The sequence below is a fragment of the Caloenas nicobarica genome, chromosome 2, assembly GCF_036013445.1.
Source record: "Caloenas nicobarica isolate bCalNic1 chromosome 2, bCalNic1.hap1, whole genome shotgun sequence".
In the NCBI taxonomy this organism is placed as follows: domain Eukaryota; kingdom Metazoa; phylum Chordata; class Aves; order Columbiformes; family Columbidae; genus Caloenas; species Caloenas nicobarica.
The window spans coordinates 16,262,945-16,288,890 of NC_088246.1; the positions used below are offsets into that span (position 1 = coordinate 16,262,945).

Below are 25,946 nucleotides of genomic sequence, written 5' to 3' on the forward strand. Positions count from 1 at the left end.
TGTCTTCAAGACTGTAAACCTAGTGAAGCAAACATGGAAGTGTACAAATGCCTAGTGTAATAACCAAAAGAAACTGTATATATGAGCCACATTTGAAAGGCTAAGTCAGTAGCTTAAAGTTCTTTTCACAGCTTCAAACTATGCAGGCAGCATGCATTTTTTAATGGCAAAGACACTATATAGTTCATATAAAGGACAATATTAATGCTTTGAGGAAATTAAAAATGTGTAGTGGAGCAATAAAGTAGTATATTGTAGGAGGACAACATTTTTTAGTGCGTTGATGCACCCATTTTATTACCACTGGCAGGCACACTGTTATATACTCTACTTTTAAATTAGGATGTGGAAAGGGATAGTTCCTGACCACAAATACTGGATTTCTTGTTCCAAAGTTGCTTTGGGTATGAAAGCTATCTCAAATTAAGAATGAAATAGGAAGAAAAACAACTGGCATTTGGCTGGATAGGCACATCAATCCCAAGTTTGCTTTTTAACTGATTCTTAGGGAAGCTGTTTTCTTTTTATTTTCCTTATTTGTTTTTCCTGGAAAAACAACACAATTCTATGAAAACAGGCCAGTCAAAAGAGTGCTTGAAACGTGTCAGAGTGAAAGTATGGGTTGCCATGGCTGATGAGAATTTGATTATATCAAATGTACTTGTTGAGTGTTTATTGGCTGTGGCACATATCTGTATATAGCCATCAGCTAAAAAAATTGGTAAGGAGAGGAAAAAATACCTTCCTGAGAGGAACAACTTTGATTTCTTTAATTTGAACATATTCCTCCCCAGCTCTACAGACATCTGAAAATATGGAACATGTAGGCTGTTCTTAGGCTTGCTAATATTCTCTGTTATTATGCCACTAAATAACTAGTGGGCCATTTCTGTAGGTAGATTTACAAGTGAATTTTAAAGCATGGGTGTGCAGAGTGTTAGGTAATGCTGGAAAAGCAAACTGAATTTGGGAGAGCTATCGAGGGAATTAATAAGAGGGAGGAGAAGTGCGCTAACAGTAATGGAGAACAAATGATGTTTTTCTTCTGTGTGAAATTCTTTACCAGATTTTCAAGTGGTGTATTTGTGCAAAGCAATCATTACCTCAGAGGAAATGCACATGCCTTTTTTGTTCCAGATGGGCAATTTTTCTAGTTTTCAGGGATTTAATACTTTCTATTAGTCTGTAGTTGATGTCTAGTTTAAAACAAAAGCCTGAATCTCTAGAAGTTTTCAGTGCTTGATTATAAGGACATTAATGTTCATGACTTACATAAATTAATCGAGCTGGTATCTGCTTTTTTACAAGTATAACAATTTATTGTACTAATCTTATATTTACTACCTACACAGAGACATAATCTGTTCTTTAAAATCTTGGTATTTATTATATGGTGTCCTGTAGTAACTTAGTATTATAGATGTGCTTCATAATTTGATAGCAATGCCATTAAAAAGTCTGCCTCTTGAATGAAAACTTTGCTAATACAGTATGTATTAACATTTTTTCAAAAGGATATGTGCTAATTAACTCAGTTTGAGTGTTGTCTGTAAATCTTGTAAGAACACTGTTTAGTAAGCAGGTTTATAATACAATTATCTGAGAATATAATGAATGTTTTAAAAAAGTACATTCTTTGTGATGTGTGAGTCTGTATAAAGAGCAGAAGTATCTTTAGAGTTGAAAAAAATTAAAATAATTGTAAGAAAGATAATAACTTATGTTGCCTAATTGAATTTTACAGGAATCATCAACTGCTTCTAAGGCCAGTTTTCCTGAAAATGAGTCCTCTCCTTCATCACCAAAGCATCAGGCCACAGTCAGTATGCAAAGTGTTTAAATAGATAAGTAGATGTTGTAGAAACTGGGCTATTCATGATCAGAGAATTGAGGGTAAGCTTGCTTGTTACTGAGAAAAATAATGGGATAAAAGTATTTGAAGGCTTTACATTTTAAAAGGAATGCATTGCCTCCAACTGTGCTTTCAAAAAAACCATGTAGATGCCTGGGGTTTAAATACAGCTTGGTGATAGGAGATTAAGTTAAAAATTCACTGTAGAATAAAATTATTTCAAATTATGTAGAACTCAGTTTACTTCCCCCAACAGTCAAGTCTCACATAGCAACCTGGAAGGTAAAGGCAGAAATAAACCCCACCTCTCCACAGAATCTGTCAGTAATAGTTTGTAGTATCTGATATCTTTATTTTTCACTCGTGTTTCAGTCTCCTTGAAAAGAGAGAGAGGACCTGGCATAAATGGACTACGTCTTTTTGATTTAGTAGAATAACTGCTGGGAGGAAAACTTAAGCTTGTTAAACTCCTTATAGATGTTTAACAGATTTTTTTTGCTTCAGTTTTTATTTTAAACAGTGGAAGTAATTAAAAAAATGAAGTGTTTTAATTTTGCAGCTGTACTATAGTAGCATTGAAATATGTGCCTTGATCGATTTTTAGCAGCCCTTTAATCCGTAGCTCAGGGCATGAAAGGTGCAACTTTTCCTGTTCTGTTCTTAACTCTGCGCACAGAAGAATGGTTCTCTGGCTTATTCATGCTGATCCATTCTTAGAACTCTTCGAACAGTTTTCCACAATAAAATAAACATTGTTTATTAAGCAAGCATAGTTGATAGCCTTACATACAAGCAATTATTGCTGCATGTATTCTAATTATTTAAATACGTCTCAGACCTTGAATTATTAAAGTTGTATTTTGTAGAAGAATGCACTGCTGCTTTAGATAATAGAAAAAATAATCTGTATTTTCTTTAGCTGTACCCTGGGATATAAGTATTACAAAGAAAGCTGATGAATTTTATTGTGTTTTGGTCCTTAGCTTGTTTTCTACTTCCTCTTGCCCGATTACAGTAATTTTCCTGTTAGTACCCCCTAGTGTTGCTGCTGAGTAGGGCATTACGATAGATTTTCTGAATAATTCTTCTCTGGAGCATTCCCAGCAGTTCCACCATGAGTAATTTATTAAAGCCCTAATTTACTTGAGAAAGTGGGGCTGGGTTGCTCAGTCACAGTGACGGAGGGTGACAGGCCTGACAGGCCGCTCTGCTGACCAAGGCCAAGGGTCTGTTGGAAGGTGCAACACGTTGGACTCTTAGTGGTGGTCGGCGTGGATCACGCATACAGGGATCTACAAAACAGGCTTTTTTTTGTTGGGGACGGAATTGCCTCTTCTATTGAAAATATCAGTTTGGGAAAATGATATACACATCACGGGGCTAGGAAAAAGTTCCAGCCCAGTGGAGATTTTTAGATTGAGTTAAGAGTAGCAGTTACCATTGGACAGAAATAACATGTGAAACACCAGCTAAAATCTATTGTCTTTGTAAACATGTCTATTTTTTTTTTTTTGTATTTGATTTGCTGTGCTTGAAACATGTAGGTAAATTTTTTTAAGGTTCATGAAAAACAGATCTATGTCTTTAAGAGTGTTGTTACAGTATTCCAGCCAAAAAAAAAAATCGCTTCGATATTGTATTCTGCAGTTATGGTCCACTTAAATTTGAGATTTAGAGGAGAAAGCTGAAGAGAATATATCTTCTGTTTTCACTGAATCTGGAATTGAGGACATTTTTATTACGATAAAACTAATTTGGATCCTTTCCCTAGTTGATTGTTTCAACTAATAGCTTAGTTCTTAAATTAGGAACTGTTACAAGCCGTTACTGAAAAGGAATTGATTAAAAAAAGAATTTTACATTCCTGTAGCAGTATTCACTAGTAGGGCAAGGCTGGAGTGACGGGAGAAAATGACAGAATTTGTTACCTCGTCTTGAGAGTCACAAATGGTGTAAATTGATGGTTTTCTTTTTTATTCTAAAATATTTTTTCAAAGATTGCTTTATATTTTATTATTTTTGCATAGAAACTACAAATATCCACTCCATATATTTGCAACTTGCAAATACCCTTCTTGTTCAGCGATGTTCTTTTTCTGCCATTCACTGACTGATTTCCAAATTTGTACAGAGGCATAGCAATATAAATGATTTTCATCAACAGGACATAATTAAGTAGTTTATAATGCTAATATTTTGCTTAGAGATAGGAAAAAAAATAGGACATCAAAGAAATGTTTCACTCATCTGCTTTTGAAATGAATATATTAATATTTTTATGCATTTCAACCATGTTTTATTTAAAATATGCAATTATGTTAAAACTTGGAATAATTTTGTCAGACAATTTAGGCTGTTTGTTTGTCAGTCATCTCCTTTTTAAATACAGGACACAAACACGAATGTGCAATTATACCAATCATTATACATTACATTTAAAATTTCCAGTGTCTAGTACCACAAATAATTTAGTTTGGCTTGTCCAAAGCAGGAGGAAAACTTTTTTACCCTCTAAATGGTAATGAGTACTTTCCCAAAGGAATTTTGGTTTTGCCGATCTCTGCATATTTAAATATACATAAAACAAGTTTCTTGAAGTTATAACATGGGCTAAGATGGCCCATTGCCAGAAATTGATTATTTGGGGGATTGAATTCCATGGGAATAGAAGCAGATTTTCTTTTATATTAGTTGTGGCTTACTCTGTCTTACAGGGTCAAGAGAAGTATGGTTTACTGAATGTGACAAAAATTACAGAAAATGGGAAGAAAGTTCGGTAAGTCTTGGACTTCTAGAAGTACCTGTGCATAAGGGTTTGTGTAAGATATCTGACTTTTATTATATATTACTACAGCATACTGGATTTTACAATTTATAACTTTTTGTCTGAATTTGCCATAGAGGTTTTCCTGTAGGACACAGCATTTCCTTATCCCAAAGTGTGTGTTTCTCCCAGTGAGCTAAAGATAATGGACTTGGGAGAGCCAGAGGCTCACGGATGCCGGGCCTCCACATGGGCAGTGATTTTGTGAAGGTGCACTGATGAGAGACAACTTTTTAAAAGGGGATCCATTTATTTATCTGTTTAAGAGAAAATCTGTATAGGTGATACCTGTCTTGTTCCTGGGATAGAATTGGTGTAAGAGGGGCTTTCAGACTTTCACTTCAGCTCCTTTAATTTCTAAGGAGTGTTCATGTCTTGTGCTCCCCAGTTCTTCCTTCCCTCTACTTGGGAAGGGTTTGAAGCAGAATGTGTCACCCAGCGTTGCTCTCGCTGTAGGTTATGAATGACCTAATTTCTAACTTCCTTTCTCTGCCTCACAGGCAGACATTTACATTATAAATCATAAAGTATAATCAAATAATGCTTACATTTCTGGTGTTTTGCAAAGAACGTTAAATGCAGTGTTAAATACTGCAGAAGTGTGGCCCATTCTCAGATTTAATTTAGGTTTACTTTTTACTTTTTTTACTTCTTTTTATTTTAATTTAATCTTTTAGGTCTAAAACTGTGATGTATCTATTTCAGTGTTTCCTAGACTTAAGAGGCATGGAATGTGCTTTTCCTGAGGCTTAAATAGCTCAGCACCCAACTGATCTTCCAGTGCCACCCTGGCCCAGTCCAGCACAGGTGGCCAACGTGTCTGGCCTCCAGTTTGGTTCCTCGGAGCTTGGTGGGACAGGGTGGACAGTGCCTCATGGAAGCTGTGGCTGGTACAGTACACTGTCACCACTTATGTCTATTGGAATCATCGATTTGGGGTGCTGTACAGAAAGATGCATCATGGCCATCCTGTCACTTTGAGAACTGCTGAATAATAATTCATGTGTGGGCAATGGGAATAGATTGTCAGGGCTTGTCAAGACTTTTATTTTTTTTTTTAACCTCAGGAGGACAGGTACTCAGAGATAAAAGCAAATAGACAGCTGGAACAACTAGTTTGTTCTTTTTCTGCATTTTTAGATGCGTAGCAAATAATTTATTGCCAATGTAAGTGAGCTTATTACATAAACACGGCACACTTACACCCCAGTTAGATGTGATCAATCAATTTGAGAATTATGCAGTACTTCAGCATTATCTACTAAGTACATAGTAGGCTGAGTGTTCCATATTAGCTCCTTTGAAATTATAATTGTGTTGTTTCTCCTGGTGAACCGCTTCCACTACTAATTAGCTTTGTCTGATTTAGACTTTGATGGTCAGGCTGGGACTGTTAACATATGTTCCCTTCTACAAATATGATGCCAATTAAGACTTACTGATGGCACTAATGACCATATGTATGGTTAAGTATATTAACATGCAGGTCAGCTGGGCAACAATGATTGACAATTTAAATATCTACTTTCAAAGCCAATTTATCTTATGTTTGTTTACAAATATTTACAGAAAGAACTGGATGTCATCGTGGGCAGTGTTACAGGGTTCATCACTGCTGTTCACTAAAACCCAAGGAAGTGGAACTGGCTGGGTAAGCTCAGGAACAACCGCCACACTCATTTAAGTGTTAATCACATAAAGCACGATAAATTAAAGCCCTCTTACTTGTAGGGCTTTAATACTGATATGCCTGCACAATTTAGAAAAAATAAGTGTGTGTAGGTTAGCAGGAAAAAACTTTAATGTAACAGTTATGATGTAGAATGAGAATAAAACAAGTTGTACTTTCTTATATTTCAGAAACATTTTTATATTTGAAAAGTAAGAAACTGATAAAGAGGTATTCACATGCCCTGTGAGCTCGATGTTTTTACTCTAAGGCCAAATATTTTTGTGTTCCTTACTAATGTGTTTGTCTAAACAGTTTGTTTTACTCTTCTTTGATATTTTTTCGTAAACTCCAGATAATTTTGAATGTGATACATGTAATAAAGAAGATAGTCTGACACTTGGCTTATTGCGTTGGACTATTTGAATAATGTATTGTTGTTGTCATATCATTCAGTCTTTGCCTTGCTGGATTCCATATTTTGTTTTATATCTGCATCGTGCATGACAAGTATTTGTATCCGTTTTGATGCCTGATGAAGACCTAAAGAGAAACATCACACTGAAGATGATCATTCAATTTTTGTATCATCTCTAGTTTAATAGTTCTATAATTAAATTGGCTATATTTATCCTGCTGCATTTCTACATTAATAAGTGTAGAGATGGTTTTTTTTAATCTACGACTTACTTACCTGCTTCTGGAGGTCTGACATTACTGTGTGGATCTCCTGTAATAACTAAAGAGACGTCAGATTCAGTATTTGTTATTCCAGCGTATTATCATGTGAATTCCAGCAAAATTGCATCTTATAGATATAAGCTGTCTTGCTGTGCTTTGCTGATCTTTCTCCTTGGCTCACTTTCTCCTGCTGCACTTCTTTTTGGGTAGTGAATTCATATTGACAATTCTTTTCTAAAGCATTGAGTTCATTTCAGAGCTATAAACATCTTTTTTTTTTGCCCTTCTGTTGCTGTAGAAAGGTTGGAAAAAAATGAGTGACGATGGAGACATAATAACATTTGGGGTAGAAAAGAATGGAAAGAGTAAACATGGTCAGGCAGAAAGAAAAGAGAAGGGAAGGAAAAAGAATAAAGGCATAAAATAAGGTAAATTACATTGTCTGGTAGGAAGTGGACTGGGTGACCTGAGGAGGTCTTGCCCACACCTGGTGTGGGGAAGGCAAGACAACGTGGTGTGCATCAGATACAAAGCACAGAAGAAGACACAGAAACATGTGTGTCTGAAAGTTACTGACACTCCCACCTGTAAACATTGGGACGCTCAGTAAATAAATTTACCGTTATTCATCAGTGAGAAAAATATTGCCAATAAGAAAATTTGGTGGGGGGAAAAAAAAGCATAAATTATTTTGATAATTCAAGTGGAGCAAAAGTGTCGCAATATTTCTGTGTGACACTGTCAGGTTTGTATACTGTCAAGTATCGGAGTAGGATCAGCAAAATAATCAACAGTAATGTAGTGAAGCTGGAAATATTAAGGGAGAGTCTCTTTCAAAGACTTTGTGTTGTATACTTGCAGTTGAATTTTTAAATATATAATATTTAGCACACACTCTTTTTTCTCTCTGATTTTTTTGGGGGGTGTTAAAAATTCCACCTCACTCCTCAAACTTTGATCTGTGTCAGTATTTTAATAAGGTGAAGTCAAGTCTAACTGTTTGACATATTGCAAGAATTATGTTCCTTCTTCATCTTACGAGAATATTTGTGTAGCATTCATCTAGTGATTGATAAAACCACATATTTTTTTGTGCATTGTTTTGTGACTTCATCACTTTTCTTCCTTTTTCTCATCAAGTCATTTTGCCAAGGGGGCTCAATTCCTGAGCTCTTGCTCTCGCTGCTTTCTTCTTGGAAAAATGCTCTCAGTCGTCGGCCTGCTGTCACCTATGTAAACTCTGACCAAGTTTCAGCTGTCACTGTATGTTTCTTGTTGCATGCCTCTTGTCCCTGTAAGGCTATTTGCCGCTAATCTTGAAAGTAAATTTGAATTTTTCCGAGGCTTAAGTTTTGTCACTTCATATAACATCTTTTGTATCCTGTTTGCGGTTTTCTGAAAGTCATCCAAGGTGCAAATTAACACAAGTGTGTTGCAGTAATCCTGTAATTGTTCTGATGGAACAAAATAGAAAGATACCTGTTTCATCAGTGCCAGAATTCTAATCCCAAATTTGCCTACTATTTGAACCACGGGTGTCTTGACTAATAAATAGCATGATATGGTCAGTTTTTAACAGATATCTTATGTCTAATTCTTTATAACACAACTAATTTAGGATGTTTGTAAGATGCCTATGATGCCTTTTGATACAATAATGTACATTGTTGTTGATTAATAGTAGCTATAATTGGAATACTCAAAAATGTAAACGTTGTGCATAAAAAGCTGAAAGGAAAAGAGCTCAAGGATGTTCTGGCTATATACCACATATAAGAAAGCTGATAGAAATTTGTGGGACTTTCTATATATAATTTAAGCATCTGTAGTTGGTCATGTTTTGAAGTGTAAATGCAAAGCACAGAAGTGTGGCTTATCAGAAACTGATAAAATGTTGGTAGCTAATATGGTAGCTTATTGCTCAAGGTGGGTGAGGAGAAGTTTAGACCATGATGCCATTGTTAGAAGAAACAAAAGGCTTGGCTGGTTGTATTTGGGTTTCAATATCAGTTTGTCAAGACTTATCAGAAAAAAATCATATGCTGAAAGCAACATTTCAGTAGGTTGGCTTCGGGGGGATTTTAAAGTGTTGGTGATATTTAAAACTGTTTTGGTATCTTGGCTTGTATTTCCTGAAGACTGGAGAGAGAGCTATATCTTTTGAGTTTAGTTAAGATTCCTGAGACTTCTAGAATGACTATTTTGATGACTACTACCTTAGTGTTGTTTTGTGGTGGTTGTTTGGGGTTTTTTGTGGGTTTTATGTTTTGTTTTGTTGGGGTTTTTTGTTTGTTTTTCTTTTTCTGTAATGAGGGAGTAACCGTAGGCTTATTCAATTAACGTTATGCTAAAAATGATGGAACTGCCTCTTCTTAGTCTGTCAAATTCATTGCTATGTATGTGGAAGCCTGGAAGAGGCAATTTGTACATTGGTATACTTTAAAATGCTACTTTCCATAAGGAAATTTCTGCGTTTTTTTTAATATGTGTGTTCACAGAAATTTAAGTTTTCAACTGTTGAAAGGTGTCTCTCAACTTCTGGTGTGAATGAGTTGTAATAGCTATTGGCAAATTTTAGCAATGGCGTTCATAAACCACGGCAAACAGTAACTGCTTAGCAGGATTGATCTGTCAGCCTCTGTAATAGGTGCATGTCCTCAGTGTCAGGTACAGTGGTACTTAAACAAAAGTGGGTAAGCTTCCCAGACATCAAGGAAATAAATGCTTTTCAAGGTTCGTCTGGGCAAATTCTCATTACTGCATCACACCACTGTAGGCAAGAACGTTATATGTACCTAACTGCAGTTCATCAGTATTGCACAGCTGATTATACAAGAGCTGTAGATTGTTATTGTGAAAACTATTTGGAATGCAAATACTCCTATCAGAGTCTGGTTTCAGAAAAACTTTCTATCATTTTGCTATGACAATAAAGAATATATTTCTCTTTTTTTGTTAAAGCTGCAAGTTCTGAAGCTTCCTTGCCAGCCACAAAGGAGTATGTCTCCTCACTTCTGTATCTGCAGTCCATCCCTGAGCCAGAAGGACTTGGAATTAAAACCTTCTACCAAACTCTAATTAGTATTACGAGACTGCAGATGTCATTTGTACATCCAAAGTCTTCCCAAAATAAGATCCAGTTTTGTTTCCAGAGAACGCTGGAATATATCACAATACAGACTGCATGGCTTGTCCTGTGGAGGCTTCCAGGACTTGGAGAAAACTCCTGAAAAGGCTGAAAAGGCTTTTCATTGATTGATGTCAGCACACATCTTCAAGGCAGTCCTTGAACTACACAGCATCTACTATGTTTAGAGCAAAAAAAAAAAAAAATCAACCCACCCCATTCTTTCCAAAAAGTAAAACTTATCTCTGCCATATAACTAGCACTAGCACATCCCATGGCTATTGCTTTTTTTTCTAGAAAAAAAACTGTCTGAAGTGACTCTAGGACGGCTTCCTACCCAAGACAGCTGGCAGCACCCTGGACAGACCTCCGCGAACTCCCCCGTTTTCTCACACTGCTGCCCCTTCCAAACCTCCCAAGCAGCTCAAAAGAGAAATGCAGTAAGAATAAGGTGTCTGCGCAGTGAGAGCCGAATTTATCTCAACTAGTGCTGACTTGGTAGCGCACTCTTGTGAGAAAGCAGACTTTCTGTCTAGGTGGCAGCAGCTGCTAAAGGGAGGAGTTTTCTTTTCACTGCTCCCAACAAAACGTGCTTGCTTCAGGGGGCTTTGGTTCCTTTAGCTATCATACGTGTGCACAGCACCTGAGCAGCCCTGGGCAGGACTTGCTGCTGGAAGCTCGCAGGGAGGGAAGTGGCTGCTGGCATCTTGTTTTCATACACTCAGGAGCAGAAAAGAACCTTGTCAGGAAAGCTCAAAGGAGAGTCTGCACGCTAAACTCAAAATTGCCATGGATAAAGAAGTCAAGTTTGTGATGAGTCTATAACATATTGGTATATCAGAGAAGCTTTGCAGAGTGGCTGGATTGTTTGCATGGGTTTCCCCATCCTTGGATTGCACAGAGTGGTTTGGGCACTGCTTGTAGGAAGGAGCAGGGCAGACTTCTTCCCCTCCGCCCCGAGAAATTTAATTTCTAGTTTTTGGTTTGTTCTGTACTTCTCTGAAATGCCAAAGGGATTCAGGCCAAAAACATGGGTAGAGTGTGAAGGTGTTTGAGGCAGTACCGCCATCAGCCAGGTGGGCAGTTCAGCAAGCTGATGTGTTGGAGGGCTCTCCTTTTGGTCAAAACAGCAGTGACTGTTACATTTTTTGTTGTTGTTTGTTGGTATCACCTGCAGCAAGCCACCTCCTGTGCTTCTCAACATCATCTGGTTGGTGTTTTTAAGGAATCCCCCCCGATCCTGCAGAGGACTTAGGCACTAGTCTCCTGCTCTGTCCAGTGCCAAACTCTATAAATTGATTTTTAAAAAAATTTTTTTTTTCCCCCAACACACAGCAAGGTTGTTCTGGGCTGCCAGAAGTGTGTGCCTGGGCACTTTGGTTGTATGTGAAGCAATTATGTGAATCTTTTGTACGTGGGCAGCTGCTGCACGGTCGCCCACAACTGCAGGAGCCAGAGTGGGCCAGAGATTGTTGCTGTTCTGTGGGCCCCATGGCTGAGCTCTCAAAAGCTCTCCTGTAATTAATAGGAAACGTTCTTGGATGTGTTATCTGAGAATTAAGGTAGAAAGCGGAAGGTGAAGGTTGCTTGCCCTTTTTTGTGAAGCACTAGCTGGCATTTAGCAATTAGAAATATTCCCCAATTCTGATTTTTCATGGGTAAAATAAACAAGTTAAGATACTACTTTCCATTCAACACTTAATTGCCCTTAGGACTCAAAGTGGGGAGATTTTCCAGTGGTAAACAGCCTTTCTAAAACACAATTAGCATTAATTAACATCCATGCTGGGAATTTAATCAGAAGCAGCAGATTAATTCTGTTTTCTGAACGATTTTTTTTCCCACCTTGGATACGGCTGTTGTTGTACAGGCTGGAAACCTCGTGTTCGCAGCAAGGAGCTTGTCCCGGGGCTTACGTCCCCCAGAGCTGTCACACAAACAGCATTGGAATCAAAGACTTTTTAAAGAAATAGAAAAGAACCTTTCTGATGGATCAGAAGCTACAAGCTTCCCTACAAGTACAGCATTAAATTGCTGTGTTACGACCAAGAGACTTCCAGCTTTTCATGTTTTACTCACAATTAGAGCTTTTTGTGTGTAGGGCTCACTGAATTGGTTTTTTTGAGGGATGATATTTCAAAGCTATCTGGTATAGGCTCAAACCTAGGAAAAGTACTTTATTTTAAAAATGTGAGTTACCTCGCATAAATATAAAAGTAGTGGGTAGAAGTATCTCCCTGATGTTTTGCTCCAAACTGTTTGAAGGGTTACTTGTGGGTTAAATGTTTTTTATCACTTTGGTTATTTGCTGTTTGTTTAGTAGCTGGACAGTGAAATTGAGTTCTGGATAAGGTAAAATCTTCAAGTGTTACTTTCAGTGCAGGAGGGATGTGATTCCTGTCTAGCAAAGCTACTATTTCTGGTTTGATTTTTGGTTTTATATGCAACCATGGATTAACTGACAGAATGAGGATTTTTTTCAGTTTTCAGTTACTTGTTAGCCAGTTTTCTTTAAATCTTGGGACTATCTTGACTAAAATCGAGCTACAATTAAATGCTGTATGGACTTACACCATTTGTGATAGGAAGAAAAGCTCTGCTGGAATCTGGTTGGCATTTTAAATGTTGGAATTTTAAGGGCTTTAAGCTGAGCAGCTTTTAATAGGCACGCTTAAAGTGTGTTTTGTGTTTGGTTTTTGTTTTCCTGGTATCATGCCTATTGATCTGTGTCAAAGTATGGTGTTTAGTTTAAGTTGTATAGACGGTAGATAATGTATGTTATACTTAGAGGACTGCAAGGCTGTGTACCTGTTAGGAGTTAGTTTGGTTGGTTTTAATTTTTTCATCCTTGTTCTTTTTTTCCAGAAGTTTGGTGTCAATCAGTCTAAGCCAGAATTTACAGTGGATCTCAAAGGGGCATCGATTGACTGGGCCTCAAAGGACAAATCGAGCAAGAAGAATGTTATTGAGGTGAATTATTTTGTTTTAATGCAGAATTATATGTACTTTAATGACCTAAGAAATTTTCTCTAAACTTACAACCAAAAACATTGAGCTATCTACATTTCTTCTCTCTCAAATGTACATGTATCTTAGTATCTGCAAGAAATGTCAACTTTTAATATGTCTGTGTTGGATATGCTTTTACATTTTAAGCAGATTGGTATTTACTGTTTTCACTGGTAAGTGTTCTTGAGGGGATATATATTATGTAAAAGTTATGCCAAGGAGAAGTTTATTTTGATTTAGGTGATTTCACTTTTGAATTCTAGTGTGTTTATCAATTCTGATGATATCTGTTTTTATTTCCGTAAAGCTAAAAACCCGCCAAGGAACTGAGCTCTTAATTCAGTCTGATAATGACACCTTTATAAATGAATGGTATACAGTTCTTAACAATCAGGTATGTGTTTGAATTGTGAAGGCTGTATTTTCAAGGTAATGTTATTTAGTAAAATAATTGATATCATGACTCCTAGTGCTTCATATACATCTTTATTTCCTGATTTTCTTGAGCGTGGGCAGGAGACTGAGGATATGGCAGTTCCCTATGGTGACAAGTGAAATATAATTAATAGTTCAAAGGAACAAGGGTGGTCCACTGGATTAAGGACAAGGAGTTACTAGATTAGACTTGTTCCACAATACAAGCTAGATTCCAGATGATCTTTTTTTTTCAAAGCAGTTAATGGTTTTCAGATTTTTCAATCCTAAAAAACTTTGAGGCGTCTTGAAGAGAGCACTGTCCAAATGGTCTCAGTGGCAGAGGGATCCTTAGTGGGGACATTAGACAGCTGAATGTATTGATCTTTGATATGTGAAAAGGTGACTTGAAGCTTTTGGAAAGCAACAGAATGAGGGTGTTCCAAGCTCACATCTCCCCTTCAAGTTTTTGTGCACCTTAGTTGATGAAGTTGTGCTTCCAGTCATTTTGTGCTCTGGAGTATACAACTTTGCCTTGTTTTTAAAGTGTCCTTCCTTGTAACAAGACACTGTACAGCCAGATTTTTGTAACTGCTTAGAAGTCAAGTTCACTTTAATAGAAGTGAAGTAAGATCTGCACAGTTTTGGAAGGGCATATGTTGCGCTGAGACCAGAGGCAGTTTCTTTTCTTGTTTTCTATGTAGCACAGGTGGGCAATTTTAACAGGCTGTGGCATCTGCTTCTGCACTACAGTGTGATCTACATTTGCACTTCGCTGTGTTTAATAAGAATATGCTGAGAGAGCAATAACACAGGGTAAGAATTTTAGGCGCTGGTATATTTACTTTTTCAGGGTGAATTCGGTGTATGCTTTTAACAGTGGTGCAATTTTACAACTGGTGGTTCTGTTTTCTGTTCAGAAAATTTTAATTATAGATATCTGAAATGCGATAAATGCTTTAACAATATTTTTTAGACTCAATCAGGTGCTTCTGCAGCAGACCATGAAATAGTTGATGTATGTCTACTGGATTTGGAAAGAAAAAAAAAAACCAAAACCAAACACCACAAATTAATTATTTATTGGTTGATGTAATGAAGTGTTATCATGAAGGGCTGGTTGTACTTTGTTGAGTGTCCAGCAAAACTTTCTTATTGGATCTTAAGATGAAATAGTGTTTCTCAAAGTTATTCACTCTGCCAGTGAGAATCGTGTCATCTCTGAAGATATTTTTAAGCATCTAGAGTTCAGGAAATAATCAACTGATTATCATTACAGGGAAAGAAATGTATATTGTAGAACTGTCTACAGGAAATGTGAGTGTTGTGTGTGTTAATGCTATATTCTATGAACTGGCAAACTGATCAGTGTATATCTTCTTAAATCTAGCCGGTAGTAGAGTCTGATGAAGCATTGGAAGATGAGGTACCAGATTCCCCTGGGGTGGAAAAACAAGACAAGGAAAAAGACAAAGAGAAAGAGAATAAAGACTCTAAGAAGCTTCGTTGTGAGTTGAACATTTTCCATTTATTGCTTTTAGCAGTGCCAGTTTTTATTTTTTGCATCTTCAGTATTATGTGTGGATAGAGAAGAATTAAAAAGGACAGCCAGAAATGAAACTACTCAACTTTGGAAATAGGTTTTGATGTAGTTCATTCTACATCTTGGGGCCAGTTAGTAGATTTTCTTCCATGTTTTATTAATTATAGTTAAAGAAAGTACCAAATGTCTTTAGCTTCTGCTGAATGGCACATGAAAAATAGGAGAAAATAGGCAGTGGTGAAATGAATTATTTTAAGGGTGTTGTCAAATGCTTAGGAGAAATTAGACATTTGTGTTCTCTGACTTTTTATAAATGATTTTGAATAAGAACTATTTTGTCCTTTTACATGTTTACTATGTTTTACTTGATTTTTGTCTCTGGTTCAGCATCTGTAAGTATTCGCACCATTAACTTAAACTGCAATATCACTAAGTTGCTAATGATGTTATATTGGCTTATTTAGAGGAACTAAACATTTTTAATTAGACATTCACAATTTTAGAGCTAAGTTTCCTTTAGCCACAGAAATATATTTCTATGCACAGAAATACATTAGTCAGGCAGACTATTTTCTGTCTTTACTTCTGGGCCTGTTATGTAATTTGCAAGAAAGTATTTGTTTCTTTCAAAATAGTTCACTTCATGAAAGACAGGACCAGTTTTGAAACATAGCTTTATTTTTAAAATTCCACATCAAGTCCACATGTAAGGTGCTATTTACTTAGCTTCACAGGCAACAGTTGGTTTTACAGGGTTGTGGGGTTTTTTTGTGACAGGATTGTCTCTTGGTGGTTTGAAAAATAGATACTATTTACAAGGAGTTCCAAAAATTTAAGGGAAAAAATGTGGGTGCATTGCAGATTTGAATAGGTTTTTTATGTGGTGGTGGGGTTTTTAGTTTATTTTTTTTCTTTTAATGTTGCTTCCTTGGCAGATAAATGTAGTGTTCATTCTGTGGATATTCACATTAAATGCATTTCTCTTTGCAGCAGTGAAAGCACCTAGCAATATAGATTCCACAGAACAGAAAAAGACCAAAACAAAGCTCAAGAAGTTTCTTACACGGCGCCCTACATTACAAGCTGTCCGTGAAAAAGGCTACATTAAGGGTAAATGAACCTTTGTAACAAAGGAAATCATTTGAAAAGCTGAATTTAGTAGTTCATGTGTAAGATGGGGTTAAAACAGTCTAGTTTTAGAGTAAAACACACGTATATAGCTGGTTTACCAGAAGTGTTGAATGTGGTGATGGATTGTCATTCTTCTGAGCGCTGGCACCAGGCACTAACCTGCACGGGGATGTCGTCTCCTTCAGCTCGTTACTGGCAAAACTGCAGTGGAAATTGAGGGTCTGGGAGCCTGTTTGGACTTGAAGTGCCTCTTAGTCCATGTGCTCTGCCATTCTTAGCTGGGAATGTCAGATGGGTGATCGTGGTTTGGGCAAACAAGGGAAAGAAAAGTCTTCTGGGTACCGAGCTGAACGCGAATGCTCATCTCTTTCATGAGGGTGGTTTAGTCTTAGTGGAACCAGACAATCATGTGCCATCTCATAAGAAATGAAATATTTAGGCAAACCAGCATGAGGCTAAAGGAATCCGAATTTAAACACCTGTTTTCCCTAACCTTTTTTGAATGTATACATTTTAAGATTGTTTCACAAGCAACATGTCTTAGAGATATTCTTGAAACAAACTTGCAGAGGAATTGATTTCCATTTGTCACATTTTGAGAGAACAGTATTTGCACAGGTTAAAGTTAGTGTTTGTGTAAATTATTGACTCGGTACTCACTGTAAAACTTTGTTTATTTATTTGTATGCTTTAGTGGGACTTGTAGGTGGTGCTCTACTAGGGTCAAAGTAGCATATGAGTAGGCAAATACCAGACCAAATCCTACTGTGATTTGCCTAACTACATGCGTTAGCAGGTGTGCTTCTGTTGCATGTGGTGTTTGATATATTTGTGTATCTGCAAATATAATTTAACTGTAAATTATGGTATTTTTGTTTGGAATAAGGAGGCATTATTCCCAGACTTTGACGTTTTGCTCTGCTTTACAGCTTAGTATTCGTGTCGTGGCTCAGTGACGTAGCGTTAGCAACAGTGAATGCTAAGCCCAGTTTAATTTGTACACATGCGTGCTGATGATTGAATTTTTAATAAAGATGTTAAGGAAATAAGAGTTTGTTTTTATTTAAAAGCATGATGTAATTTTAAAAGTTGGATCTGCTCTGTACAGTTTTACATTTAGTGTATGAATGAAAAATACAGAAGCCTTTATTGAAAAGCACAGTGTACTTTTGTGGCTGCTACAGAACAAGCTTAGTAAATGGAAAACTTGGCAAACCCAGTATGAGCAGAAAAAATAATGAAAAGTTCTAAGAAAAAAACCACTTCTCTCCTTTAGCATGTGCTGTTTGAAGTAACTGTGCTGAAGTTTTGTTACATGGAAAAACAAAATTACAAAAGTTACTTTAAGATGAGAGGGAAAAATATGATTCCTGTGTATGTGGAAATTATTAAAGTCACAGGCAATTGTAGCGAATAGGTTTGTTATGTGCCGGTATTTTCTTGTGCTACCTAACGTGCCTTGCTTTACCTGCCACAGCTGCATGCCAGCCTGGCTTTCTGCTGCGCGGGCTTTCGCAATCCCTTGCTACCGATTCTGCTTCTACGGCTGGTTGTATGAGTGGCAGCAGCAGGACTGGGTCACTGGCATTATTTATACGCATACAGCTAATATTACCATTATATGCCAGTTTTTGTACTGTATAATTGGTTCACTGTGCTGTTTGGATTTCCCAAAGCAGTAGTCAGATGCAAGTGTTGTTAATGAATCTACTTACACTACTGAACATGAAAAATGGGTTAGACGCTGTGCATGATGCAAATGCAAGTGCGGTTTCCCTCTTGCAGAAACTCTGGAGTAAAATCTACCAGCGAAGACAGCCGCTTACATACCTTATTTAACAGATCAAAACAGAACCAACCAACCAAACCCCCCAGACTTTCTTCCTTAAGAGTGCGAGCTTTGCCTCTCTATCTCAAGACCCTATTTCAGTCTCGTGGATCTGAATGGGGGAGGCCATCTATTATTTGGGTATCTTTAATAAAAACCATAGAAATGGATCTGAGAAAGATTCTGGTGATAACATAATCTGAACAAGAGGAGTTAACATGTTGCCGAAATACAATGTGGCATTGCAAGAATCTGCTGTTCTCTGCCCAAGCTGATTTTCATTTTTGCTCCAGTTTATGATAGCAATCACTCCCCTGGATTGTGCAGTTTTGAAAACAAGACTCAAAATTACCTTTGCCCATAAATAGCTGTATTTGGATTCCAGCCTTCTAGCCAGGTTGCCTATGCATAGGCCCCCTTCCATCCACTCAGAGCTCTGTCATTTACAAATCCATGTCAGAACTTAAAAATGTTGGAAGTTAAAGACTGTGCATTAAAGTAAATTAATATGTAATGCTGGGTCAGACAGGAGGTGCAATGAAAGATGAAATTTTACAGGGTTTTTCCCCAAGTAATGCCAAAAGCTTTTACTTTGGTTGAAGTTTATTATCTCTGTTCAGACTTTTAACAAAGATGACAGCAAATGTATTTTGAACTCAGAACAGGAATAGAGGGTGACAGGACACTTGGATCCATTAAATTTCTCATTACAGTAATGACTATATGACTCTTACAAGTATCTCCTGATGCAGTAATGTAATTTCAGTAGCAAAAGTTCTTTATTCAGTGACTCAGGTTGTGGGAGCTGCTGACACTCTTTCTTACCAGGAGCTTTTTCGTGCTGGGAGCTGCCGAGAGGCCTTTTCAACACTTGCCTGCTTTCACTCTAATACTGGGAAAATTGTATCCAGTAGTCTTTGCCCTTTGTAGAGGTTTGTTTTAACCTGAACTAGTTCTGTCACTTGAGTCCTGTTCCACTGTAAATCAGTCTCTTTACTTGGTTCCAGATCAAGTGTTTGGTTCCAATCTCACCAGCTTGTGTCAAAGAGAAAACAGCACGGTGCCAAAGTTCGTGAAGCTGTGCATAGAGCATGTTGAGGAACATGGTACGGTGACATTTTTTTGTTTCCAAATCTCTCTTGCTTACCATGCTATCTAATTTTAAATGTTTTAATCCTTAAAATGCTGCAGGTTTCTTTGTGGAAAATTATCTGAAACCTGTAAATGTAAATAGCACTGTGTATTCAAGAGTGGGGACGTAGGTGGGATCCAAAATGGGGAGAGGGAAAGAAGTTATATCTGAGAAACAGATCTGCTTCAGTATCTTTCAAGCCAAGGAGAAGGCAGGACAGCCTTTTTTGTTGAAAATATGTTGGGTTTGACTCCTGCATTGGCTGTAGTCTGTGCTGCTTTTCTTGCTGTTGCCATTACCCTGTCTCTTGGAAAAGATGACTGAGAGGGGATTATGGAATTTCCATAATCATCATTGAAATATATACCAGTCTGTTAATCTGAGAATCTGTTAATCTTGAGAATCAGGCTGTTACAGGGGAATACTACGTGTGAATTTGCATCTGCCAATGGAACTTCATTTAGGATTTTATTGCAGCCCGTAGCCCTTTCTCAATGCTACCATCTTATGGCCTGGGAGGGGAAAAATAACTGTTTCTGTTGCCTGGCTCCCGTTTGACAAACTGCCACTGTGCTTGTAACAGCAGGATTTATTCCATTCGTGATCTGCAGTTTGTGAGAAAGAGGTTATTTTGCCTTTTTTTTTTTTTTTTTTAAAAGACAGGACTGCAGTGAAGGTAGTGGTGAAGTTTTCCTTTTTTAAATACCTGAGGGGAAGCTGACAGAAATGAACAGCTTTTTCTTCCCCACTTCTTCAACTCTGCTCCCAACCGCCAGTACACTTGAAATCAGTTCTTTCTGTAAAGGAATGACTAGTGGATTATGGGGCAAAGGGAAATGTCAGATGGTGCTGGTAACTGTGCTTGTTGCATCAGACAACTCCTTGAGGAGCTCCAGGGACTGCAGGTATTCTGGCAGCGCTCACCCCCTCAGTGGCACTGACTCACATGATGCATTCAAGTGGCGTTGCAGTTAAATTCTGTACCTCCTAATCACTTCTGAGTAACTGCAGTAGCAACCACAGAGACGCAGTGTTCTTCTTTTCTGGTTGAGTGTGCAACACTGCCACAGCAAGGGCCACCCTTTTAGTTTTGTAGGCTGCTGGGTAGTGAGTGTGCATGCACATTGTTCCTTCTCCTTGTAAACCTGGTCACTTGACAACTTTGAGATTGTCTATGTGCATGATGTGATTTGGTTTTTTTCTTAACCATACATTAAAAAATTGAACATCCACAAAACACTTGGTTCTTGCATGTTGGACTCCCATATACCCCCTGGCCGCCCACCAAGAGTATCTTAAACGAGACACCTGTCTCATTGGGGAAACTTGGAGCTGTTGCCTCATTGCTGCCTGTTCTGCTGTGTAAGAAGTTTTAGAGATTACTTTGAGCCTGACACTACCAAACCAGTGCCAGCAAACTAAACCTCCTCTGATATGCCCTGCCCATCAAAAAAGTTAGTTTAACTTTGTTGCTGTTGAACCAAGGGTTCTTTGTTAAAAGGTGGGTTTCTTTCGTTCTGATTTTGCTAAGTAGACCTATAAAGAAGCAGCTTAATGATTTCCAAATTCATACACGTGTAAGGCATTAAAATGGATTTATCCCTTTGTTTTAGGATTAGATGTTGATGGCTTATACCGAGTTAGTGGCAATCTTGCAGTGATACAGAAGCTAAGATTTGCAGTCAATCATGGTGAGTTTCCTTCAACTATGTTAAAATTGTGTATATTTTCAGATTGTTGAAGTTCATAGAAAGCTCAGAAAAAAATTTCTAAATGTATAGCTGCAGTCTTTCATGATAAATGGTCGTTAACTTCAGAGGAAAATTACTTGCAAAATTGCAGAATTTTGTGTGTAATATCCATCATTTGAAACCCCTAGCGTCCTGGAGGTTTGGTCTGACGTGGAGCTAGAACATAATTCTAAAGAAAGGTGGTAATAGAATTTGGGGTGGGGGGAAAATTATGTCAAACAAAATAGCTTCATACCTTATGGAAAAACAGCAAGCATATTAAGCTTCCACTAGAATTAAACTCCTAAGTTAATACTTCTAAGCAATATTTGTTACTGCCTTTTTAGTATGGGGATGCTTAGCTCCTCATTGCCACAGTCTGTGTGTAAAACCCTTTATGTGGTTGTATCTTAGTGTTTTGTTCAGTGGGAATCAATAGGCAGCTCGCAACTGGGAAGAGGACAGTAAGTAACCCATCTACAATCTGACCTCTCATTTCCTGATTGACAGGGTCTGACAGTGAATTTTGTGTTACTTCAGCAGCTTCTGATCCCTTTGGAAAATGCCCTTGGTGCAGGGGAGCTGCATGCGGTGCAGTGGGCAGAGTTTGGCCATCTCTGTCATGGTTGATTTTCTTGTATCCCCTTTTACGTGGCTGCAGCTCTGTGTCCCAGCACAGAATGATCTGAAGTGTGGAGTAGGAGTCTTCACTGCTTTAAAAGCAATAAGTGCAGAAGAGTGGTTAAGTTTATTAAAAAGAAAAGCTTTTATAGTTAAATTATTAACATTAATTATTCATTTTTCTCTCTCAGATGAGAAACTAGACTTGAATGACAGTAAATGGGAAGATATACATGTCATCACAGGAGCACTGAAGATGTTTTTCAGAGAATTGCCAGAGCCGCTGTTCACTTATAATCACTTCAATGACTTTGTCAATGCAATAAGTAAGTCTGGAAAACACACGGGTGTTGCTTGTATAAGTTCTCCTCAGTATGTACAATTCATTTAATTCTTGTGGACAGTAAAAATAATGTTTTGGTTATGAATGTCTGTAAGGCTTACCTAAAATCACCTGTCAGTAATGCACGGTCTGGTCAGGAGGTGGCAGTATTTTATCTAATATTAGCACTGCAAAATGATTGCTTTTATTCCCGGTCTGTTAAATTTTATGCTGAATTTATATTTCTACACATCATCCTTTTGCAGAACAAGAACCAAGGCACCGTGTCCATGCTGTTAAAGATTTAATCAAACAGTTGCCAAAACCAAATCAGGACACTATGCAGGTTCTCTTCAGACACCTGAAGAGGTAAGTAGCGGGTGGCAGGAAAGGCTTTGTATTGATGATCCTCCCTTAAAATGAAATAATCAAATTAAAAGTACTAGGTGACTATTCCCATGGTGGTTTTCTTGCATATATTGGACTTGATGAAAACAATATATCAATCTGTATTTATACAAATTTGCAGAGCACCAAATGGACTTTACACAGTATGTGTCATAGTTGTGATGTTTGCTGCCAAGTCCTTGTGTTCGAGGGATTGTGAGAGGATCAGGAATAGCATTTTGAAACAAGAACTTTTCTGTAAAGAAGGGATTCACAGCAGCTGTGTGTCCTAATAACAAGACTACTCATTAAATAAATATTGTGAGTAGTCATTTGCTTTGGACTGTATCTTTTTCCTGTCATTCCATTACTGTAATACTGATAAATTTCTTCTTATGTATTTTTTTTTCTCTTTCAGAGTTGTAGAAAATGGAGAAAAGAACCGAATGACCTATCAAAGTGTAGCAATAGTTTTTGGTCCAACCTTATTAAAACCAGAGAAAGAGACTGGTAACATAGCAGTCCACACAGTGTACCAGAATCAAATTGTAGAATTAATTCTGCTGGAATTGAATTCCATCTTTGGACGCTGACATTTTTCTTGGAGCAGAAACTGGAAGTGATGGGTTGGCAGCCGTACTCCATCAGAAGGAAAATCTCTCACTGTACATGATGTGTATTATGCTTGTGGACCAAGAAGCAACTTGTTTTTTGCACTTTTGGGGAGGGGAGAAACAGGAGAAATGTTTGACCACTTTAATGCGAATTAGAGACAACACTCTGGATTTCTTTGAAAAGTTCAATGTAAAAAGTGAATTGAAAAGTTTATAGTTTGACTTTTTTTAAGTAGCATCAGAAAAATATAATATAGGTTCATACACTGGATTTCTTGGAGAGTAAAGCTATTAATCTCAAACTGGGTAATCTGGAATTTAATCTAAAATGTTTCCGACTTGATAGGGAAAAGTCCGACCAACTTGGGTGGAAAAATTCAGTGAAGTTGCATCTTAAGCTTGTGTGTTACAACCTACTCAGATCTGTATGACACTTTTTGAAGGGGTTTCTGCATGCAGTGACTGTCTTAAACTTGTGCTAACAATTTGGTTTAGTTACTCAAATCTAATTCCTCAGTTGATATCTGCTGTCCTTTTTCCTTTTTTCCCCCTTCCCCTCCCCCTTTTTATTTTTTTTTCTTGTCTGTCTTTCCTTTTTTCCCCCCAGCAACCTTTATGGAACTTTTTAGTTGCTTTGTAGAACAGCACACTATTTCAAACACTCAACTTGTAAGAATATCCAGCAACGGATATTTGTCTCGTGGCATAATAGAAGTCATATTTAATAAACATGTTCTTTTTTTTCAGGGTATTTCCTGAGCTAAGTTTTGTGTTATACTGATTTAAAGCTAAAATCTGAAGTAAATACCAGCTTGTAACACTGTGTTGAGTTCTTGGTATAATGCTGTGGTAGTGGAAGTTTGATGTAAATACAGGCTGTCCTTTTGATTCTTGTATATAATTCCATTCCTGTATAGTTTAAGACTGTTTTAGTCACACATTTCTAATCATGGGTAGATTAGCTACAGTAGCATAATGTTTCCAGTGGACGTCTGGCTTTCAGCAGGGAACAGGTTCTGGGGAGGGAGGGGGGATCTAACTGTGTGCACTTTTAGATGTTAATGACATTTGCGGGCAAATAACTGTAATGCAAATGGTACTGGAGAAATACCGAGTGTGCTTGCTAAATCGTTAATGCACTACAAGAGGAGCCTTTTAGGTTATTTAATATGTACAGGATACATTAGAAAGAAATGTACTATGAGTTCTAACATCTACAAATAGTGAAACTCATGTTTTAATAGATAGGTGTTTGACGGAATCCATGATGCTAAACTTAAGAATTTCTTTTTACATTAATGTAGAATAATTTGTACAATTGGTTTTGAAAGATTTTGTTACAGGGAACATGGTCTGCTGAAGATTTTTTTAAATGTATTTTTCTAGACTAACTGCTGTATCTGACATATTTGTTATGTCTAACCCAAATAAAGAAAACCGTTAGTTTTTTTCTGGAGTTTGCCGTTCCCGCTTCAGACAACATGAACCCCCTTTAAACAGTAAGACCGACTGTATCTTACTGCTTAGCATGGATACTACTTGTGGCAAAGAGTTGTCATGCTGGATTAAACAACGAATGCTTCCTTTATAACCTGACAATTTGAGGAGCTTCCCCATCCCTTTCTTTAACAACTTAAATTCTAACAAGCTTCAGACAAGGCAGAAGTAATTTATGGATATAAATTTGTCATCTTTAAGACATATCCCAAATTACTTGGAACCTACTGTACAGAAAGCAGATACATTGGGGAAATGATTATATTTTGCCTTTGTTATGCACCTTTCACAACATGGTTCTGGCTCTCAGCAGAGGGGATGTGTGGTGAAGTAGGAGGTGTAATCAGACGAAACGTATGAGAATTTCATGACCATAGAGATTGCATGAAAAGTCTTCAGACTTAAAAGAGAAGATGAGTTACCTCGTGGCTTTCTCACTGTTGTCTTGTGGTAACGGTGAACTCTTGTGGTTTGTTACGAAGCGACCTGGGTGAGAATTGCGATAGCTCCATCTCGGCATGACGCCGTCAAACCGAGCAGTGCCGAGAGGCACGTGTGCCCCAGGATGCTAGAAAATACCAACAAACTTGAAATCTGTTGCTGTAGATTATTCAAATCCCAACTTCAACTGTAAAACAAAAAAGAATTCTTGCTGCAAAATGAGGGCTTTATCCACAGGTCACCTACCTTTTCTGTATGAGTGTTACATTTTTCAAAGAAAGAATGCCTTTTTAAAGCAACTTGATAATGAAGATGTCACACTTTTCCTTGTATTTCCCCCCAAATAAAGCATTTTGTTATTACAATATATATAGTATAGTTTTGTGCGGTGAAGTTGTCATAATTTTAATGTTCTCATTTTTAGCCTGGGGAGGGGAGAGTATTCTTTTTAATTGAAAGAGCTGCTAATTTAAACACTTAGGAACAAGAGGATGTCTAAGCTGACAGTATGCTTGGCATGACCAAGTTGAAACTGTATGTCAGCACATCGGGTTTCTTCACTGCTTGAAATACCTTGTCTTGTTCCTGCAGTTAGCTTTCTTGTAAAAAAAAAAAACCCAAAAAACCAAAAAAACCCCCAAAAAACGAAAAAACCACCCCAAAACAAAACAGCAAACCCCAAAAACCCAACCAACCAACCAACCAAAACACCAGATTTTTGCACAAACACAGCAGAGGAAAGCTATTTGTATTAAACATAATTAAATTTATATATTCCTCAGTTTGGGCTTCAAATTAGATTTGCTTCTGGTTTAAAACCAATTTAAAGACTGAATATAAATTTTTGCAGCCATAACTACTCAAAGATACTGAAGATCCAATATGATGTACCAATGCCAGTCCAAATTTTGTTCCAGCGCCAGAGCTGTGCTCAGCTTTATAGTTCAGCTACACAGTGTTAGTACCAAGCAACTCTCAGATGTGCTTGTTCTATACTAGTTACGGGTTTCTTCAATTTAAAACTGGAGAGAGAGAAGCGGACACAAAATATGCAAGGGAAATACGGCCATTTTGTGTAAACTAATTTTTGTACATCAGAGTTCCATGTAAAAAAAAAAAAAAAA

General features: G+C 37.4%; 1 protein-coding gene across 10 annotated transcripts in view; it reads left to right on the top strand.

Moving 5' to 3' along the window:
* The window catches only part of ARHGAP12 (Rho GTPase activating protein 12), a 79,199-nt gene extending 54,010 nt beyond the window's left edge, over positions 1-25,189 (top strand). For 5 of the 10 annotated variants that reach the window (XM_065629069.1, XM_065629063.1, XM_065629070.1 and 2 more), the window contains 13 exons: positions 1,745-1,819; positions 4,567-4,628; positions 6,246-6,327; positions 8,167-8,289; positions 13,019-13,123; positions 13,470-13,556; positions 14,967-15,084; positions 16,110-16,229; positions 19,086-19,184; positions 20,824-20,901; positions 21,753-21,887; positions 22,150-22,252; positions 22,689-25,189. In XM_065629069.1, the coding sequence (XP_065485141.1) occupies positions 1,745-1,819; positions 4,567-4,628; positions 6,246-6,327; positions 8,167-8,289; positions 13,019-13,123; positions 13,470-13,556; positions 14,967-15,084; positions 16,110-16,229; positions 19,086-19,184; positions 20,824-20,901; positions 21,753-21,887; positions 22,150-22,252; positions 22,689-22,863 (1,362 nt within the window). In that variant the 3' untranslated portion in view covers positions 22,864-25,189. The remainder of the gene's footprint in view (positions 1-1,744; positions 1,820-4,566; positions 4,629-6,245; positions 6,328-8,166; positions 8,290-13,018; positions 13,124-13,469; positions 13,557-14,966; positions 15,085-16,109; positions 16,230-19,085; positions 19,185-20,823; positions 20,902-21,752; positions 21,888-22,149; positions 22,253-22,688) is intronic. The other 5 variants (XM_065629068.1, XM_065629071.1, XM_065629064.1 and 2 more) reach the window with 4 other exon arrangements.
* The last annotated feature ends 757 nt before the right edge of the window (positions 25,190-25,946 follow it).